Source organism: Diorhabda sublineata, chromosome 6 (genome assembly GCF_026230105.1).
Source record: "Diorhabda sublineata isolate icDioSubl1.1 chromosome 6, icDioSubl1.1, whole genome shotgun sequence".
Lineage (NCBI taxonomy): Eukaryota > Metazoa > Arthropoda > Insecta > Coleoptera > Chrysomelidae > Diorhabda > Diorhabda sublineata.
In genome coordinates this window covers 5,795,993-5,818,490 of record NC_079479.1, presented here as the reverse complement: position 1 = coordinate 5,818,490, position 22,498 = coordinate 5,795,993, and the positions used below count along the sequence as shown (strand labels likewise).

Sequence of the window (22,498 nt, the reverse complement as noted above, 5' to 3'; positions counted from 1 at the left end):
AGACTTCCTTGTGACTTACAATTTGACTGCATGGAGAAAACTTAGGGGGAGAAGATTACGTGATCCAATTGAGGAGGAGAATGGACGACATACACGAATTGGTTCGCTTGAATCTCCATGTTGGCAGTGACATAATAAAAAAAGTTACGACACGGAAGTCACAGACGGCGTTTTTAAAGATGTATGACCCACAACCCGAGGACAATATTACAAAAATCATGGGAAGGTCCATACCTAATCAAGAAAAGGATCAATCGTAAAAGCAAGATCCCCAATAGAAAACCGAAAGTAGTCTACCAAAATCGACTAGCGCTACCCGAAAGAGACCATGACCTAAAGGAAGGAGTGAATCATTTGCGACAAGAGCCTGATCCTACCTTCGATGAATTTATGTGTGCGTACAGAGGAGTTACTACGGATCTGCAACAAGATTTGTTCGCTCTGTCGAAAAATTATTCGATGGCCTGGAACATCCCTGTCCGTATCAAGGGCGCACAATAGTTGGCAATCGGCATTCGGAATAAGTTTGGTCAATTAGAACTTTAAGAACAGATTCCAGCCTCCAGCAAGACGCTGAGAATCAAATACATTTCGCAGTATATCTTCTACTCACTCGGTAATCAAAAATGAAGTTCAAGATCATTCCACCTAGCGCGATGTGTAGGAAATGATTCAAAGCTTCCGCGACCATGTGTTGGAAGCCAGCGTGAAAAACAGGCTATGACCAAGATAACGAGTAACCAGTTGAATTGGCGTGTCGCCAATAACACAACAGAAAAGAAATCTGTGACTACTTTGATTTGTTACTTAGGATATTAACCGACAAAGATTTCTGGATAAGCCGTCCATGATATTCAACATGGACTAAACTGGCATACAAGTCAACAACAAAGCAGAACATGTTATTGCCATGAAGGGATCCAAAGACGTTTACTCATTATGAGTACAGAAAAGGATGGGGCAAGGCAGTTACTGTAACTAATGGAGTTGCGGGATTCAAGGCAACTGGAATATATCCATACGATACATCAATCATTCCAGACCATTCTTCGCTATATCTGTCGCAACTGAAGTGGGAGTTGATGATACAATAGACCCTAAGTGCCAAAAAAAAAGATCCAACACCTTAATCGACACCTGACTCAAAAGAAAAGGACCAAACATCTAAACCAAAAGAGAAGGACACTCCCACAATCCTAACATCACCTGAACATAAACTCAAGCTTCAAGTCCTATCTGATAAGAAGAAAACTAAAGGGGATGATGTTTTGGAACGAGATCTGAGTCTGGTATCAAAGCTAAGAGTGAATATGCATTGCGACTCTTCAGAGCATATTGAAGATACAGATTGTGATGAGTGTCGAGAGCACTATTATTCAACTAAATCGAAGGATGACTGGATTCGGTGCATAATTTGCAGTAAGTGGTTGCACGAAAGCTGTACCTTATATACTGATATGTGGCCGTAAGAAAAAACGTGCCGAAAATAAGAATAAGAAATTAAATTCCTACTAAGCCTCGTTATCATGAAACAATAAAGTGTTACGTTATGACTTTGTCCGAAATAAATCCTGGGAAAAAAGTGAGCTGTTGGATTATTTTTGAAATGTGGAGCGTAATACCATACTTTACCCTACTATGGTGGGTGTCCCCTGTATAATTAAATAAATGAAATGTTCTAAAAATTCAGTATTATTTTTTTATTTGAATCTGGCCTGCTGACACATTCTTAATTTAACATATGGCCCTCTGCAGCACCATTGTTATACAGAAATCTAGATAAAATGCGAAATTAATAATTTTTGTATTTCTGGCCAATAACACTAAATAAAAAAAATTACAGTTTAAAGCTCAACTTTCGTCATATTTCAGTGCATAATTTAAAGAAAAATATGTAATTTTTTTCATCGGCTACATTTTGTAGACCGTCAACGGTTTATTGTAATTGGTAAACCTTCCAGGAATTTTCCGTTTGATCCTCACTTTATCCCAATCGTAAATATTAGGATCATCTCCCAACGCTTTTTCTAATTCGAGTAACGCCTGAGGATTGGAAAATAATTCTGGTTCGTACTCGTATCTATCAGCTATTTCCGACCATGTGGGATCTAAAATCGAAAGAATGACTCAGAGGAATCAACTGAAAAAGCTGGTGTTTCAAAACTGTTACTTTTCTTTCTGACTACAATAATTTAAATTGGAAAACTGATTAATTGTAGTTTGAATAACAAAGTAAATAACTCGTTGTTGCAAATACTGGGTTTTGCACGGGTTTTGGATCGAATTAAATGTTGAAATAATGAGAATGGAATAAATAAACTAACGTAATCATAAAAGAAAAAAGCAACAGGAAGAAATATCTGAAGATTGGAAACTAGGAATTATACTTCGAGGGTTGCCTTTAAGTTTATTATTGCGAAGTCATTGGCAATTCAGAAATTGACTGAGTTGTAAATAGTGAACGTTTATAAGAAAAAAGTTTGCGCAATAATGAAAATAGCCCGTGAAGGCTTACGTTGAATGATTACTTAACAACAATGTAATGAATTGCTTCGTGCAAATTGTAAAATCGATGTATAACAATAAGTGAAAGAAGCGTAAACAACTGGATCTTTGCAATGAGAATTTAATAAATGAAGGGAAAGAAATTAATTCATGCTTTATAGATTTGGAGGAAGCCTTTGACCAAATAAGGAAGAAGATATATTAAAAAACCGAATAAAACGTTTCTATTACCTACTTACATTTAAAATTGTTTTGTGGCCCGTACTCCTTTTGAACTTCTTCGTAATGTAGATAGGGATTCTAAAAAAATTGTTTGGATAATGAAATTAGAATGTGTATAAAAAAATGTAACACGTATACTGGAACTTCTGTAACCATAATCTTGAAATCAAAAAAGCACCAAAAAGGTAACGCCTTAAAAAGGTTTCAAAAAAAGTGAGCCGAGTCTTCTAAGTAATTTTATAAAAAATATGGAAAGAATAGAAAACTTCTCTTTTATAGAAAATGAACCAAATATAATATTCTTCAAAAAGGGCAGCTTGGAACGGTTGGCCAAATAAGTTAACGCTTTATAAAGGTTTCACAAAAAATGGAACCATTTATAAATAATTGACAAAAAAAGTTACGCTTTATAAAGGTTTCACGAAAAAAGGAACCGTTTATAAATAATTGACAAAAAAGGTAACGGTTCATAAAGGTTTCATAAAAAAAGGAAACCCTTTATAAATAATTGACAAAAAAGGTAACGCTTTTTAAAGGTTTAGCTTTTTCAGTCCTAATGGGTCATATATTTATGAACTAGCAGAGTGAAACTCCATGAAAATGTGTCGTCCACTGATAGTTCATCAGAATCTTTCAAAGAAAATCACAATACATTAATTCCAAATATCTTTATAATAAAGTTGAATCAATGGACAGTTGTAAATAACAATTTTTTTTTCGAGATTCCATATCCCAGCCGAGCAGCCTAGTACAGTAAATTTTGATAGGTCAACTTTCAAGCTTGATGTTTCCTTCTAATTGTTACCTAAAAGCCTTTTTTTGTGGATCTCTTAAAAAACCAACAAAAGATTGGAGATTTTACAATCCAAAAAGAAAAAATCTATCGAGAAAACCTATCAGTACGAAATAGTGATAAAACTTTATGCTTTTTCATTATGTCTTACAATAAAGTGCCAGCACAACATCACTATTGGTCTCCCAATAGATCACTTGGCAACTACTTTCTCCCAAACTCTGTTTTAATTGCTCTAAACATCCAGATGGCGCTCACAAAATTTATTATATAAAAGAAGTGCTTTCCTATATGAATCACACTTTTCTTGCAGCAAGAAGTAAAAGTACTTTTCATAGTATCGATGAAGCTATGTCTAAGCTCAAAGGAAGAAGTAGACATCAACAATAGCTTCACCATATGACTATATTTCGGAAAAGATGCAGGTTGAAATCAAAGTAGACCTCTAAGAGAAGATGTTGACCTAAAGTTATCAGGAACCATTCGAAAGAATGATGTCTTATTGATGAATTACCTTGTGCAGCAGTTGGTACATCAATAATTAAAAATATAAAACATACCAAAGTTCGTGCAATCAGTTTTGTCCGTGTGCAGTTTCTTGGAAGGACACTAAAGATGTCACAGTACTTTTTACTTGTCATAAAATGAAATGACTAAAGTGAAAAGAAAAGCCAAAGATGGCAACCAAGTAGATATTCCTTGCCTCAACATCGTTGATTTTTATAATGAATGTATGGGAATATATGTCAAATCAACTTATTGACCTTTACAATAAGGACAGATATACAACCAAGTGGTGACAAACTTTAGTTTCTTTGGCGACGACAATATGGTAAACCATCATCTTTACGAACCAGGCTTATGAAAACAATTGGTACGGCTTATAATGTAACACTATGCAAAATAGTTAGGGTTATTAGACTAATAAGTACCAAAGGGATGTATATAAAATTAGCAAAGATCGCATGAGATGGTAAACCAGAGATACGAAGACCTCCACTAAGATGGATGGATTCATGGACATCAACATCTCAAGGATGACAAGTTGGAAAGGCATAAGGCCTACAATACGTTGAAGAAGAAGAAGAAGGGAGAAGAGAAGAGAAAAACGTCACTTATACCAAAAAAAACACATTGACAATGAGAGGGTTAACAACGTTTATTAATCTCGGTTTTATTGAAAACGGCTAAAATATATTATTATTCAAAAAATGTTAAGCTTTATAAAGTTTCAGGAACAAAGTATAAATCACGAAGGTTCGACAAAAAAGTTTATTAAAGAAAATAACACTTTAGAAAGGTATCATAAAGAGGATAACGCTTTAAAAAGATTTGACAAAAAAGGTAACGCTCCAAAGAGGTTCATTAAAAAAAGATAATACTTTTCACATAAGTAATTTTCAAAAAAAAGAGCAATGGACAGAACGAGAGCTTGTGCAAACTCGCTTGTATCGAAAACGGATCTAATATAATATTATTCAGAAAAAGTAATGCGTTATAAAGGTTTTAGAAACAAACTAGATGGTATCTTAAAGCAATTATATACAAACCTCATCTCTTCTTCCTATTCTCGGTACCGATTTGGAAGCTTTTAAAAAGAATTTTTCAAAATCGGCATTGTCTTTATTACTTCTTCCTATTCTTGGAACGTTTTTAGCTGCCGTTAAAAATACTTTCGGCATCTCTTCACTACAATTAATAAAAGAGAGAAAATATATAGTAAGTAATAATAACGTGCGGTACAACATGATTGCTAAATGTTGTATTTGCTGAAAAACATGAGCTGAAGAATGTTATTTTATAGTGGTTCGATCGTTTATCAATATTCTAGTTGAGTTTCAAAACTTAAAATTATTTGATCGATCGATTTCGAGAGATATGTGGGTGATATACACTGCTCAACAATCAAACTATGGTTGATATCATTTGAAAACGGCAATTGACACTTTTGCTTGTGTAGCAACTTGCGACGTTACGTCTCTGTATAATAACAATGAATATCAGGAGGGGAAGAGAAAATTTAATCAAATGTGGATAGTTATTACCAACGGGACAACCATAAAACTTTCGAAATTTTCATTTCTACTAAAGTTTTTTTACATGTTTATTATAAAATATTTATAAAAATTATAAAATAGGCAGATAGAAACGCCAATTTTTTTAATATCCGAGGATTGTTCTGTATTAGAAAGTATACAATCTATACTGTATATGTTTCAAGTGAATTTGTAAATATGGATAAAATTTATTATCGTTATGTGACACAATACTTTTATTTGATAGATACTACCGCAACCAATTTGCTCCAAAGAAGGCAAAGACCGTTCCATCTGCACGCGAGGTCATGGCGTCGGTTTTTTTGCGATCTGCGTGGGATAATTCTCATTGACTATCTTGAAAAGGGAAAATCTATCAACGGGAAGTATTATGCGAACTTATTGCAACGTTTAAGCAAAGAAACAATGCACCAAGTCATATATCTCATAATAAAAAGGATATTGAGCTTATTGAACATCGCTAGGAAAAGGGAGCTAAAAGGAGATTACGTTGAAAAATAAATATATTTTTTTCCATACTTTTCGAGCTTTCTTTGTTGGGCCAGGTACTTCTGGGGCCATCCACGTACTAATAATCAATAGAATTAACAGCGTTGGGCAGCGTAAATGATACCAGCATTTGTCTAATTGCTTCAATTAACATATGTTCGAATGTATGTCGTCTGTACGTGACTAGTTGAACTAATAAGAGTGTATTAAGCTCCAATATTTTGCAAAATATAATAGATTAAAATAGCTGGAAACTACAAGGTGTAGAAAATTCTGCAATATTAGTCAAAGAATTGACTACCAGAAGCTCGACTGATTGGAAAATGCATCAAGAAGTTTGAAGAGACCGGATCCACACTTGATAAACCAAAATCCAAGGTCATCTAGACTTGTCCATTCGGAATCTTGCTATTGCTTTTAACGTGCATCATTATTTCGAATTGTACACAAAGATTTGGGGCTGCACCCTTACAATATTCAGGCATGACCTCTTAAGTCAGATGATTGAGCGCTTTCCAACATTTACCAGCATCTTGTTTTCAGATGAAGTTCATTTTCATCTTATTGGACACCACCTCAAGCTAAAGTGTCACTACTATAGTGTAACCATTTAAAACACAAACATCAGAAACCAGTTCATTCGCCAAAACTAGAACTAAACTAGAAAGAACGAGATTCGAGTAGGACTGAGGAACTTCACACATGTCCAATGGATCTCTGTCACGAGATCCATCTGTCATGAAAATTTTCTTGGCAAATTGATCTCCAGGAGAGCTGACATTAGTTTGACTCCACGCAGTTCCGATTTAACACCTTTGGACTTTTTCCTGTGGGATCTATTTTAATATATAACAAACATTTTTTCTAATTATCTCCTTACTTTTTTTAAAATTGTTTTTTTTTAATGTGAACTTATTTTTTGACACCTTGTATTTATATAATATTTGATATCTTCGATTCAAAATGCTATACCAAATTATTATGGAACATTAAAATATAATTTTTTTATTACATTCTGAAACATCGTCTCTTGATAATATCAATGTACCAAATTTACTGCCCCTCATTTTTGTTTACTTAAATACGGCCCTGGATAACGAATACCCATGTAGGTAATACATATATGCAAATACCAAACAGACACAAATTTGGAAATTTAATTTGACATATAAATAAACATAAATCCTCAGACTTTTCAACTTAGAATTATATAAATATATAGTAAAAAAATCAAAATTTTTCTAGCCTGTTAAAAATAAGTGGCTAATTATATTACTAAAGGAAAATGAGATGCAGGATTCTACTTCGCAATTTATGCTGTTTTAATTATTCATTTGTAGAGGGCGATAGGTATCATAATCGGTCGATTCGTATTGGTTCTCATGTTTTCTGATTTGTCGTATTTTTCCATTCAAGTGTATTTACTATTTAGCAAGAAGATCCTCGCAAGGTCAGTTTAGTGTTATAATGAAATTTCGAGAGTGACAGTGCGACTCAGGCACAATTATTGAGTGATTTTTGAAAATAAATAAGTTAAAATGAGAGTGTCAACGATATATTTTCAAAGCGCCGCAAAGATGTTGGACTTTTATTCACAATTTAATCCGTCTCCCTTGTCTATAAAAAAATTCATTGATTTTGGTAAGTTGATACGAATTGTAGAGTTTTTATAAATTGTTAACTGTTTAGATTAATCTATTAAATCAATAACCTTAATATCATATATGTATATATTGTGATATTACGTGTCTAACCTCTTGTCAAAAGATTTTTATATAAATAACTTTGGAAGCAATTGAGGATCTTCGTGTCTCATCGGTTTGATATTATCGAATCTTCATACTATTGATTAAGATTGAATAATCAAAAGAAATACCAATCCTTCTAGGAGATAATCTGAATGATATTGATACATGTTGATTCCTAATATATAGGTCACATCTACATAAAACTTAACACAACTACTGATGATTAATTCATGAGCAACAGAAAATTCTTACAATGTTTTAATCCTTTGTTAGGAAAAAAATATAAAACACAATTGTTTCAGATTATAATTGTATATTGGAGAATAATATACACATTTGAATGTTAACTCATTCATTTTCATTGGTAATAACAAAAATTTGCGAATTTTTTTCCTGGAATGGTTTTTACACAATGTTGGTTATATAATTTCTATGGCAAAGTAAGAAATATTGTATGTTAAACAATATTCATTTTAGGATATTTATTATTGTTGTTTCAGTTACTTATATATTCAAACATTGAACCTTACTGACGTGAAATAGTAACACTTGTGAATATTGATTTAGAATTTATGAAAAATATGCAAAACTCTCTATTTTTCCTGGCAACTGCATAAACAACAATTCACTTTCATAACATTTCTGTACAACTTGCATAATAGCAGTTGATCTAAGAATTAGACAAATTATATTGAATTTGGATGAAAGTTTTAATGGCAGCTATTAAAAGTTTATGTTTTACTATTGTAGACTCCAGTAGATTATATTTATTTTACAGCTCTAATACAGCAGCTTTTCTTTTCATATCGTCGTCTGCTAAGAGTCACTACGTCACTACCTTATTGCAATTTTTTTTCAAATTTGAGAAAAAATTATTATATGTTTATATCCTTTCTCATAAATATAAAAAGTCATTAAGTGAATATATAGACAATAATAAAGTCAAAGCAACTGCTCTAGTACGGACATATGATGAGGATGGAGTAGAATAAGCGGCTGAAGAAAGCATTGATGTATCAACTGCAGAGTAGAAAGTGACAAGGACCTTAGGGACCTGGAAGGAAGGAATTGAACAAAATATGAAAGACAGAGTTATCCAGTAAAACAAGTGGATATATAAAAAAGTGTAATATACGGAATGTGGGATGTGGCATAGAAAATATATATATATATATATATATATATATATATATATATATATATATATATATATATATATAACTACTATAAATACACATTCAGGAATAAGAAAATTCACTATTTAACTATCTAAGATATTTTATTGATATGAAAGTTCATAATAGTCACTTGATGAGTTTTACCATTAGATCATCTGTGCCGATTACAGCAATTGATGAATTTCCTTGTGTTTGGAACTATATATTTCTGTTTATAAAATTGATTCAACATGTTAACTACAATGAGTGTGATATCAAAAACATAAATACAATCTATACCAAAATAAGGGCAAAGAGAAGCAGAATCTGATAACAACTTTCAAATTTTGATACCTTAGAGCACTAATGTCCGTTTCGGACTACTTTTGGTATTCTCGAATTAACATTTTGATACGTGCATAACTCTTGTAATGAAAATCAAAGTCTTTTGATGTTCAGTAAATTTAAAGTATTACTATCCTCTTTCTGGAACCTGTTTTCGATTTATTCATTAAATGGACATAGCAAATTTGTGCTCTAAAGTTTGTATTTAATCTACAAAAAGTACTGCAGATCCCAACATCTGCGGTTTCCCAATTTTATGATAGCAAAAAAAATTCTGTGTATAAATTTACATTGTTTGAGAGCAAAAATAATGTGGGAAAGGACGCTCTAATGAAAAAAGATCTATTTTATCCATGCTACACCTGGAATGAAAAGAAAAATACTTAGTTTCTGACACCTGCTCAGGACAAAATCGCAACCAGCAACTTCTCAACTGATCTTCTTTATATGGTCGTGAAATCAAGTCATTTTGAGGAAATTGAACATAATTTTTATACTTCAACCATTCTTACATGGAATGTGATTCTATGCATTCCACTATAGAAAGGAAAATGGAAAATCTTAAGATATGTATCATTAAAAACTACAAATGATTATTTGAAGTAACCAGGACAGAAATTATACTACACCTTACAAATGCTTTGAGCTAAAGTATGCTGATGTCTTGATTTAGAAAATTTAAGTTCTAAGATCAAAATGAGAAGAAAAAAAAGAAGTTCTCAGATCAACAAGTTTAATTGGTTAAAAACAAAATGTTTCTAATTCCTAAAAACAAAACCCTACAAAATATTTCACAAAAACACACACGATTCTAAAGTTTTGAAGTGATTATATTTGTTTCCCATCTAGTTTCAAAAATAACGTAAATCAAAAAAACCCAAGAAGGACTTTTAAACGGAAACATTTCTGGTTTGCACTTCGCACGCTAGTTGCATTAGAAATATGCACTAAAAAACAATAATTTGACGTATTGTATCGGAAGAGAAAATTTTACTGATGGGTGGTTGAAACAGAATTTTTGATTTTATAAAAGAGTGTCTTTAGGTATGAACAGAATGTTTGGAATTCATTTTATAATGTCAAATTGTCAGTTTTGCTAAATATAAAGATGCCTAAAAGCCGGACAAGGTTTTTCTATTTATATATAGAATGTTTGAAATTATATGTACAGGACAAAAAAACAAATGATGAAATATTCAAGAAAGTTCCAGTGGTACAGAATAAATAAAAAGTATGGTCGCCGTTGTAGTATGAGAAAGTGGAAAATTCACTTTCCAAACTTTTCATTCTTTGCTTTAATTGCAAAAGTGTATTTTTGAGAACAAAATAAGTGCATATACTTCGGCTTTCATATTATAATATATGTAAATTATACCTACTTTATTGAAAAAATTTGTAGTGTTTTAAAAAAACTAGATTATGTATTTTTTTAATTAAAATAAAGAAAATATTTGTGTATTTTTCAGTATTTTTACTTTCTTCAAGTCTGTAAACCAGTTGAAAGTTCCCCAGATATTCTAATCAATTGCTTTAAAAATGTTCTGATGTTCAAATGGAATTAAGCGTATAAATTCCAGCAATAGTTACAAAAAAAGCTAATTCCTTTGGTACATATTATTGTTAGAAAAAATGACTTAATTGTTAGTTTCCGTTTTATATTGATCTGCTTTATATCCCCCAGTTTGTTTTTCTGTTAATTTTTAATGAGGTACCACATGTATGAATGTTATAATAAATTATTATATGAGTCAATTGCTAATTAAAAACTGCGTGTTTGTTTTTCAGAGACATTATTATATAATAGTGTACTTTAATGAGAGTAATAAATTTTTTCCATGTTTTTTTATATCAAAGTATAAAAACGAAATGATCAATTTTGAGTAATAATTTTCTCGATTCCATATATACGAACCATTTCAAAAAATTCTCTTTTTTATTTTATTCAATTTAATTCAGAAAGTTTTTATTCATGCACTTCAAGTTTTTTATGGTTTGAAAATGCTGTTTATTTTTTATCACATTGATGACCTTTTTATCTATTTTCCAAATATTTTGATTTTTATACTAGTAGACAACATCTCAAGAAATTTTTCTGAGTTTTTTATTCTAGACTTCTGAAATATAACATCACTCAATAAGTCGTGTGACTGACACACAGATGGCGTTGCCATTGTCATATTTATATGACGTTTATGAAGTACCAACTTTCAAAAGACGATGTGTAGAATTTCGTGACATTTTGATTAGTCAGGAGAAATTGACAGTCATTTTAGTGAAGCTACTTTTGTTATCGATACAATGGATTCAAAACAATTTCGTGTGTTAATTTATCATTGCTTCTTTATAAAAAAAAAATACTCATCAATGACTTCAAAAGTGTTATCCGTACTTAGCTCTATCAATAAGAAACATTTCTTATTGATTTGCTGAATTTAAACTTGGTCGTATAGACACCGATGTTGGTGAACGTTCTGGTCGACCAATTTAGGGGTTATTTTAGAAAACATCAAAAAAGTGTATAAATTGCCTATATTTAATCGTAAATTGAAAGTGCGTGAGATAGCTAAGGCTGTCAATATATCAGAAGGCAGTGTGTTCACAATTATGCATGAAAATTTGACCATGAGCAAGCTTTTTTCAAAGTGGGCGCCTCGTTTACTCAGTCGACGAGTGTTGATGATTCAGAGCAGTGTTTGACCATGTTTACATGTAATAAATTTGATTTTTTGCGTCTATATGTGACAATGGGTGAAACATGAATCCATCACTTCAATCCAGAATCAAAACGAGCATAATATGAATGGACTGCAGTCTGTGAACTACGAAACCGAAGCACAACAGTCAGCTGGGAAGGTTATGGCTTCAGTATTTTGGGATGCGCATGGAATATTGTTCATAGACACAAGAAAAAACCACTGTTTCACCAAGACAATGCACCGATTCACAAGTCGATGACAACGATGGTTAAATTTGACGAATTACACTTCGAATTACTTCTTCATCCACCCTATAGTCTATATCTGGCTCCCAGTGACTACTAGCTAGTCGCTGATCTCAAAAAAATGTTCAGCTCTAATGAAGAAGCAATTGCTGATCGGAGTCTATATATCGTGACTTACTTTTTGTGATTTCCTGATAAATCTCAACCCAAACAAATTTGGCCAACAAATTATTTGTAGACATAGCAAAATAAAATATCGTGATTAGTTTAATAGTCTATTGCTTAGTACTAGCTTTTGCCAAATGTCCAAAGTTCGAGTAAATATTTGAGAAAAAATAATTGGAACAAGTTTCCTACACATTCAGTGGCGTAGCTAGCCCATGCGCCGCTGTGTTAAAAGTTGTTTTACTTAGTTGTGAGGAACTACGAAAATCCCTTTTACGACCTTCAATCATTCAAATTTTAATTTTCAACTCAACCCAAGATGAATCTAAATCAAACTTTGAAATATATTGCAAATTTCATCCCATGCGGCTTTTTAAAATAGTTGGTCATGTTTCGTGTTGTTGATAGTTTTATTTTTGTACTGTTTTTATAACGAAAATTGTATTTTAGGTTAACCCTCAACAGACATTACATCGGTTCTAAGAGGAATAACCGTAATAACGTAAAAATTCACTATTCACATAAATAATACAATTCCATAATCTCGAATTTATTTCAAAGATTAAGGGTGGTATGCCAATAGGGATCCTTAATTCGTAATATAGTTCTGTGGTCGAAAGGGAAGAATTAAAAAAAGAAGATTGATTTCTTTCCATAACCTCAAACTCTCCTTGTAGTGTAAACAATCGTCAATGCCTATTTATAACCGTGCAATTTGTTTCTTTGTGTTTTGAATTTGTAACAGTGTTTCTGTGCCGAAAAAATCATTTTAGGACTACAGTTTTAATTAACCTAACAAAAAAGTATTGCATCTAAAAGTCTTAATGCTTTTAAGTACTTTAAGGCAGAATTTGTCAGAGACAAAGTAAGCTCCATATTTTTTCTCTTCTTGGAGTTGAAAGTTCATTTAAGTTCTTTTTATTTTTGTTGTTCAGACCAACAGGCAGACGATAGAAATTAAGTTTTCTGTGGCATTATGGCCACCACATTTTACTGCACAAAAAAACAAATTTAACAAATTAATTCCAATAACACCGAGATAACTACACAAAATGCTTTAATCACCATAAGGTAAAAAATCCTTATGCTTCTAAATTTTCTTGATTTTAGGTCTCCTCATGTCAGTATCAATATCAGATTGGTAAAGACTTAAATAAAAGTCGAAACGTCAATTTTCACTTTTCTTTCAAAACTATTTAAAAAAACTAATTTTAAAACAAAGGAGACCTAATTGAAGTAAAAAATCCTTTGTTATGGTACAGGGATCTAAATCAGTTGGTTATGTCATTAACTCAACATAGCATTCAATTGACTTTTATTACTTGTATATTAGTATAGAAGAAAAGATATTTTAGAATATACAAATTTGTAGAAAAAGGTTAAGTAAACACAAAAGAATAAAACAGTGATACTAAATAGTATCTACAGAAAAGGAAATGCAGTTTAATTGAAAAATTTATCATTGGTGCTCTTATCACTGCAGTAAAATTCAACTTATCATGCTGAAACTAAGAGGTAGAGGGAAACAGAGGTAATCAAGTGATATGAAAAAACACATAATTTATATAAATAGCTTTACTTGAATGATAATTTTCATGGCCTTTTATTACTTATAAATTCCTACAGATAACCTATCTTAGTAACAATGGTTATGAAAGTTTGGAAAACTTCAATTTCAGAAATTTGTTGTGAAACAATACCAAAGAATATAAGTATGATCATAAGTATTGCACAAATGGAAAAGTAGAATAATAGGAAGTTCATAAAAACATATACAAAGTTGAAAAACACTGCCGAGAAGGAAACCTTAATATTTGAAGAACTGTAACTCTATGTTTCTTACACTATATTTGTTACGTATACTATTTTTCCATTTCGTCTATATCTGATATGATTTTCTGTATCACTATCATAATTTTTGTTTTCTCTATATCAGATTTTCTACTTTTATATTCAAGTTTACTATGAATATTCTTAGTTGTTCTGGGTTGCTAGCTAGCAGTACAATTCAATGGACTCATTCATCATTTGTACAGTCTATAGGAGTCCAAGTATACTTCTTCAGGAATATGTTCTGAATATAGTTAATCATTATACTTCTATGATTTTTGGGTTAATTATTGATCTTCTTACTATTTCTACTCCACGTTTCCTTTCCTGCTCACAGTCCTTTATCTATTGTTAATAAAACCAGATGAACAAACTGATGCATTACTTGATCCTGTCCTATCTCTGTTATAATATTCCTGTCAATCTACATGATTTTTATCTTTTTTTTTTCAATCATGTTTCCTACTTTGATATTCATGTTTACTCATGATGTTCTTAGTTTTCCTCGATAGCTTGTTAATCATACGATTCAATAGAATCATTTATCATTTTTGCAGTCCAAGATATTTTAAGTATATCTCTTGCATTGTTGTCTCCCATATTTTCTTTACATCCTTCCAAAATATTCAAAGCAGCTTAGGTAATAAAATATATCCCCCATTTATAAAAAATAATACAAATCTATCAGTATCCACTATTTTAATCATGATTCTAAAAAGTTGAAATATATTTTGAAGTTATTGATAAAGAAAAAGATATTAAAATTAAATTCGTGCTTTGTTTTTTTGTTATACAAGAAACCTTTTCAGACAACCCTCGTATATCTCTACAGTTGTGATCGTGTCTATTATTAATACAAGGTGTCTCAAAAAAAGTTCACGTTTGTATTGTTCATTGCGTGAACGCAGTATATCTAGGAATTTAGTCGCCATGGAGCGTGCGTGAGTTTTAAAAAAACGGTAATTTGGCGTAAAAAAGTAGACATTCCAACGTTCGCCAACATCGGAGGAAGCTCGTTCTGCAGTGCTACCAATCCACAACACAAATATTTGCCTAAAGTTACTGTATGGCCTGCGATGTTATTTTTTTGATTGATCAAAGAGGACACGCAAGTAAGGTGTTAGGTGCAGATGTTAGATGACTTCTTAGTGCCTGAATTAAAAAACTTTAATGGATATAATCCATGATGTAAAGACTACAAGGTGTGTTCTTCTCGAGGGCTCATTTTCGACTCGTTGTGCGCATCTCTTTGGGAGCGAATTCTCATTGGCTGCTTCCCAACTGGTGCGCTATAGCACACCTTGTAGTCTTTTCTTTACATCATGGTTATAACCCAAGAAAATGGTTCGAGCAAGACGGAGCAACTTCACACACACGTCCAATGTTCGTTAAAATTTTTCTGTACTAGCTGGACTCCACGCAGTCTCGATTTATCTCCAAGGACTTTTTCTTTTGGGATTGGCGCTTGATTAAATGAATGCCGTCAGCGAAACGATGGGCGATACTATTCTTAAAAAATAAATCCCAAGCAATTTATTTCAATATATAACAAAATTTTTTTCAATAAATTCCTCACTTTTCTTAATATTGCTTTTTAAATGTTTGAGACACCTTGTATATTGAATCAATTTGTTAATATAATATGCTTAAATAATTATTTTATAAATAATACACTTATTTTAACTAAAGTTGTTTATTGAGAAGCTTGAATTATTAGCTAAAACAACAATTTGTTCCCAGAAAGATCACAAGAAATAACCGTGATAGATATTTACGTATGAACTATGTGATATAGATTAAATATTCTGTTTTTTATTTTTTACGACGTTTATAAAAAGGTGTATACTTATACACGTGCTTTAGAAAAATATATTTACTTGAAAATATTATCACTGATAAAATATAACAAAATCTATTATTATTTAAAAATTATGTGAATACTGAAATGTAAACATGTGGATTAGAATACAACTAGATATATTTTTTATTTATAAACTAAGTCGCTTTACTCGTTTTTTTTCCTAGTTTTTATTTTTATGTTTGCATTCAAGTTACTTAATTTTGGGTTTTCACAAATGAAAAATATTTTTCATCGTGTATTCTCTACTCTCATAAACATACAAGGTGTCATAAAAATATAGATCTTTTTAATAAAAATAAGCATTAACTAAAATAAAATAAGAATTAACCTCCTTTCAAGCACTGTCTTTTGTTAGCAATGCACTTACATTGAATCCATAACTGGTACAATTTCTTGATTGGTATCAAAACATGCATCTTTCAGAATACTTTTGTTTTATAGAACAGAATTCACATAGTGCTAAATCTGATGAATAAATAAATTAGAGTTCTTCATTGAATTATAGTTTCTCAATCAATACCCCTTGGAAGTCGTTTCCAACAAATATGCCCTCAAATTATTGCGGAATGCGGGAAACGATGAGATCGATCTGATTTCAATTGGCAAGTGATTGTGTATTGTTTTGCATTGTAAAATATTGAGCACTTAACTAGTTCTGAACGTGGAGTAGGTAGGTAAAAATCGGGCTTTGCGTTTCTGAGTGAATTGTCGTGCAACTACCTTTCTGAAATTGGAGAAGTGTGCTTACAAATTAGGCAAACTGAATCAAAGATGAATAAGGAACGAACAGTCAGACTTTTAAATCTTTTAAAGAAGTCCCTACTAGTAGTTTGAAGATTCGCTTAAATTGAGTCGCACTACACGTACCCCAGAAGGGAAGGTCATATGGGAGATGCGAATCAATAAGGGCATAATAAACGATTAAGGAGGTGGGAAAGCTGCGTTCTTTGGAAACTGATCTCAGCGCAGAACAGGAGGAACTTAACATTTTAGATAAGGCAATACAACTCCAATTTCAAGGAATTTTTGGGTTCTAAAATTGAGTCGATAAAGTAGAGAAAAGACTGCTCAATCCTTACTAAAATTGGGATTCGGCCAATTATTTTTGGAACTTGGCACAGTGATAGTTTGAAGCAAGCATATTGAAAGTCTCAATGGGCACGAAATCTCCTTCAACTTCGTCAGAGCTACCCCTGAAGTGTCCGAAGATATTCTGGGAGGAAGGGAATTGGTTTTGGCCAATTGTTCTGAAATTTGGTTTGATGATAGTTCAAAGCAAGCTGATTAAAAGTCTCAATGGGCACGAAACCCTCAAAATACCCATTAAGAGTCCGAGGATACCATAGGGAGGGAGGTTTTAGCCAGTCTTTCTGAAACTTGGCACAATTATATTTCGAAGCAAGCTGATTAAAAATCTCCAAGGGCTCGTAGTCTCAAAACTACCCATATAGTGACCGAGGGTATCCCGGAAATGGAGGAATTGGTTTCGTGCCCATTGACTTTTAATCAGATTGCTTTAAACTCTCATTGTGCTAGTTTCAAAAAAATTTGCCCAAATCAATACCCTTCCAGGGTACCTTTGGGGTTTGGGGTTTCATGAGACTTTTCTTCAGTTTGCTTTAAACTATCATTGTGCCAAGTTCCAGAAAAGTTGGGCGAATCCCAATTTCCATAAGGATTGAGCAGAATTTTTATTGCATCAATTCACTTTGTTGTCATTCTTTTGTTTGTATTTTCTGTAACTGTTGCCCTCAATTCTCAACATGCTTCTTCTGGTTTTCGTGAATTTACTTGTAATAATTTTTTAAATTGAACATTTAATATTCTCATAATTTGTTTTGATTCACACACCACTCCTCTTCCTTCTGATTTGATATCCCTTTATATTCTTTTTGGTTTAATTTATTTTGCTGATTTTGCATTTTAATAAATTTAAAAAAAAATTAACAAGTATTGTAATGGGTTTTCCAATAAGAGATGTTATTTTGAACAGCCCGCTATTTAGGTAAATGTCACTTTTGAAGCTGTCATTTTTTGAAATTTGACAAGTAGAAACTACGCCATTAATGAAAATCGTACGATACATGTTTCAACAACGCAATGAAATTATTAAAATTCACTATAAAAATGGTAAAAGTTTGGTAGAGACGGTTCGTAAAACTAAAACATTTTTGGGTCGACGTGAAGCACCTTCTCGGACCGCAATACAGAAATTGGTGGAAAAATTTGAGCTTTTGGGAAAAGTTAATGATGTGAAGAATAAAACCCGTGCACGTCGCTCAAGAATAACTAAAAATATTGGTGCTGTAGCCCAAAGTGTTGAAGAAACCCCAGGTTTGTCCATTCCTCGTCGTTCTTTGGAATTAGCCATTCCACAAACGTCATCACACCGTATTTTGCATAAAGACTTGGGTCTTAAGGCCTATAAAGTTGAGTGAACACAAGAACTCAAGCCGGCCGATCATCAACAACGTCGTGTCTTTGCTGATTGGGTCCTTGAAATGCATGAAAATGATCCGGAATTTCATCGAAAAATCATCTTAACTGATGAGGCCCATTTCCACCTTGGTGATTACGTCAATAAACAAAATTGTCGAATCTGGGGCTCGGAAAACCCAAGAGTTATTGTTGAACATCCTCAACGCGTGACTGTTCGGTGCGGTTTATGGTCTGGCGGTGTCATCGGACCTTACTTTTTCGAAAATGAGGCTGGAGCAACAGTTACAACAGAATGGATTACGCTATCGAGAGATGATTAATTATTTTTTATGGCCGGAATTGGATGGTATTGATTTGGACGACGTTTTTTCCGAACCGTGTTATTTCTAGAAGAGGTAATCACAATTGGCCACCGAGATCTTGTGATTTAACATGAAAAGGATATGATCCTGTAAGCGCAGTCGTGGCGGCGATTTGGCTGATGTTGTGTTCGATTATTAAAGGCATACCTTCCTCTTTATAATGAAATAAACATCCGATCCTTTATCTCAAAAAATGGCATTTTTCTTTGAATATCAAAATAACACCTCTTATTGGAAAACCCCTTATATTTCCATACATTTATAACTCATTGTTAAACTTTGTTCATGTAGAGATTTCCTGATATCTAATTTTGGACCCATTTCAATAGAAAGTGTTACTGTTTCATTCCAATTTAATAAAATTTATCTGGCACATCTCCAGAGCTTGAAGTATATAACAAATTATATTTGACATTATTATATTGCCTGGCCAATAATGCCCACCAGCCATATCACTTTTAATACATCTTTTTATTTTAAATGGAGAGATAAATCGAATATATATTCACTAACATCAAAAAAGAAACAATTACTAGATAAAGAGCAGTAACATTAAGTAAATAAGTCAAAGTTAGCTACATCCTTCACTAGAACAAAAATGCTTTCCCATTGTTTGTCACTCAAATCTACTGTTCAAACCCAAAATAATCTTTCTAATCTCATTTAATCTTCATTTCCCTCTCCTAACCTTGCTAAGCAACCTCTAAGCAATAATTAGTCTATAATTCGTGAGCTCTTAGCAAAACATGGAAAGAAAGGTCACAAATAAAAAAAATTTGTTATTATTCTACATTAAATTATCCCTTTATTTCCACACACTTTTAAGTGCGTTCGTCTAAACATTCTATGGCACTATAAAAATATGCATAATACATCGGCGATCAGCTTTGCGAGAAAATAGTCAGACAGGGCCAGATCAGGGCTATTTGGTTAGTGTTATTATCATAGTGCATTATCATGAAACAATCGCAGACCTCGGTTGATTTTGCTCCGCCTTTTCTCAATAATATTTTTATATGCCGCGTTCACGGTTGTATTTAATTCCTTGAAGTCAACCATGCAGTATAAAAATATTGTAGTCATCATTTTCTTGGTGCTTTTTGTGGCACGGACTCTCCTTTCCGATGCCACTCCACAGAATCTGGTTTGAATAGTGGATCATAATAGAAGACTATAGTTTCGTTACACGTTACAATTATTCAAATTACACTTTCTTGATCCTCGTAACAAAGCTCAAAAAATCGCTCGCAACATTCTACTTGACGCTGCTTTTACACTGCGCGGAGAATCGCGGAGAACCTTGCACATGTTGGATCCTTAAAACACTTGTTTTGAAAATGTCGGCCTGTGCTGCAATTTCTTTTGTTTTTAGGCGCTGTTCACTTACAACAATTTCTTTCACTAATTTAAAGTTTTCTTGAGAAGTCACCATCACAGAACCTCCCACACGCAGGTCATCTTCTACTTAGTTACAAACTTTATATGTGGAATTATTGCCAATTTCAAACGAAATATATACCGATTTAAACTTTTACATCTGCTCCTGCAGCAATAAATTTGAAATACAAACCATTTTATGAGAATATCCCTCACAAAAATAAGAAATCTCAAAACTCACGTAACCGAGAATTTGATGAATCTGGATTTGGGAATGACTAGTTTTCTCATTTTTCAAAGCATTTCATTTTTTTAGCACAAAAGTTTTTTATGTTTTTGTAAATATTTAAAAGTAAATAACGCAATAACAAATAGGTAACTGGATAAAATATTGATTGAGTTGTCAATATCACAAATGGTTAAGTCATTTTATCCTCAAAATAATAAAAACGCTGGGAAGAAATTCTTAATAATCTAAATATTACTGTTTATTTATTGAACAAACACAATAACTACACATTATTCAAAAGCAGGCAAAAATTAACAATCGTCGATTATATCGATTTGTTTTCAACAGGATTTTCCAGAAAAATGATTTATCTAGATATCTAGTTGTTGCACTGAGCCCACGATATTACAAAAACAAAGTTTTAGTAGTAATAACATTTTGTCATTTATTATATTGAAGCTTCTTCAGTATATTTGTATCGTGAGCCATTCAAAACAAACTTGAAAGCTTACATAATCTAACCATTATCTCACATTACTGATAAAAGTTGCCAGAAACCGCTATTATAAATATCAGTTGATGTCTATATTTTACCATTTAAAATTGATACAAAATTATTTTGAAATAATATTAGACATAATCACAATTCCAAAAAAGTAATAATTATATTCCTGAATACGGATTTCTCTTCATAATTCACACATTAGAACACAAAGAAACTCCTCGAGGTCTCGCCAAACTATTGCGACTTGTTATTCTATACATAGCCGCTACATCAAGAAACTAATAAAGGGGGTTCAATGACAAGGATTTTTACAATACGAAGGCTAATTCCCTTTGACCCATTTATAAATCAAAATAAATTCGTTTACCGAAGAAATTTGAACTATTATTGACTATATATTTGTGAACTTTTGATTTTCAGTTGTATATAGGTATAAAAAAGAAAAAACATGTGTTTATGAAGAAAAACTTTACTAAAATAAATTAATCATTGAATAGATTTAATGCCCTCCTCTAATGTATAGGCTTTTCAGAGTTCAACAATAATTAAACACCATATTAGTATTCTTAAAACCTGGTAGTGCTCTTCCGTGACGCGTAAGTTGCAAGGCTTACGTTCATATCTCTTAAAAAAACCTGTCCAGGTGACTATGAAGAAACTGGAATTTTATGCTTATGCAGGGTAGCCAGTAGCCTATTAGAACTTCAATGTCTTATGGACGTTATTGTTGAATATAGTGAGCAATTCGGCTTTTATATAAATACGTCCAAGACCAAACTTTTTGTATTCTCAAAAATACAAAGAAACGCCACTCTAAGACACCATGGAGAGATCATTGAACAAGTGTCATCTCTAAGATATCTGGGGAGCTCGACAACCAGCATTGCGACCTAAAACTCGAAATTAGATCAAGAATTGAATAAGCGCGGAAAACTCTGAACAGCTTGAGGACACTTCTAGCAAACCGCAACCTCAGCCTGGAATTCCGGACCAGAATGCTTCGCTGTTACATCTTTCCTGTTCTTCTGTACGGATGCGAAAGTTGGACCATGGCTGCGACCACAGAGAAGAAAATTGATGCATTCGAAATATGCGCCTACAGACGAATGCTGCGAATATATTGGACGAAACATAAGACAAACATAGAGGTCCTACAGCAAATGGGTAAACATAAAGACATATAATGGTAGGCGAGCGATATGAGATTCTCCGCCTGATAATGGAAGGGAAGATCGAAGGAAAAAGGTCTGAAAGACTTGCGCAGATGGCTCGGACAGACTTCTACAGAATTTTTTAGAGCTGCGGTTTCTCGACAATAGCCATTTGGATCGTCAACCTCCGTAGGCTGACGGCGTGGTAAGAAGAAGATCCCGTCTCTAGGATAGATAGAAAACTGAAAAATATTTGGGGTTGACTCAGTAAAAAATTCAAGTATTCAAGATAAAAGGCGTACACATTTTTACGATTTCGCCG

General features: G+C 32.5%; 2 protein-coding genes across 3 annotated transcripts in view; one reads left to right on the top strand and one right to left on the bottom strand.

Moving 5' to 3' along the window:
* Positions 1–1,911: 1,911 nt before the first annotated feature.
* LOC130445160 (uncharacterized) lies at positions 1,912–5,268 on the bottom strand. The gene is made up of 3 exons (XM_056780686.1): positions 5,071–5,268; positions 2,745–2,805; positions 1,912–2,108 (listed from the first exon to the last, which is right to left on the bottom strand). Exons 1-3 carry the CDS (start codon positions 5,266–5,268, stop codon positions 1,912–1,914), a joined length of 456 nt encoding a protein of 151 aa, XP_056636664.1.
* A 2,215-nt stretch (positions 5,269–7,483) lies between these two features.
* Positions 7,484–22,498, top strand: part of LOC130444849 (pyruvate dehydrogenase (acetyl-transferring) kinase, mitochondrial) — a 37,614-nt gene continuing 22,599 nt past the window's right edge. The window contains exon 1 of one of the 2 annotated variants that reach the window (XM_056780138.1): positions 7,484–7,707. In XM_056780138.1, coding sequence (XP_056636116.1) covers positions 7,605–7,707 — 103 coding nt within the window. In that variant the 5' untranslated portion in view covers positions 7,484–7,604. The remainder of the gene's footprint in view (positions 7,708–22,498) is intronic. The other variant, XM_056780137.1, reaches the window with a different exon arrangement.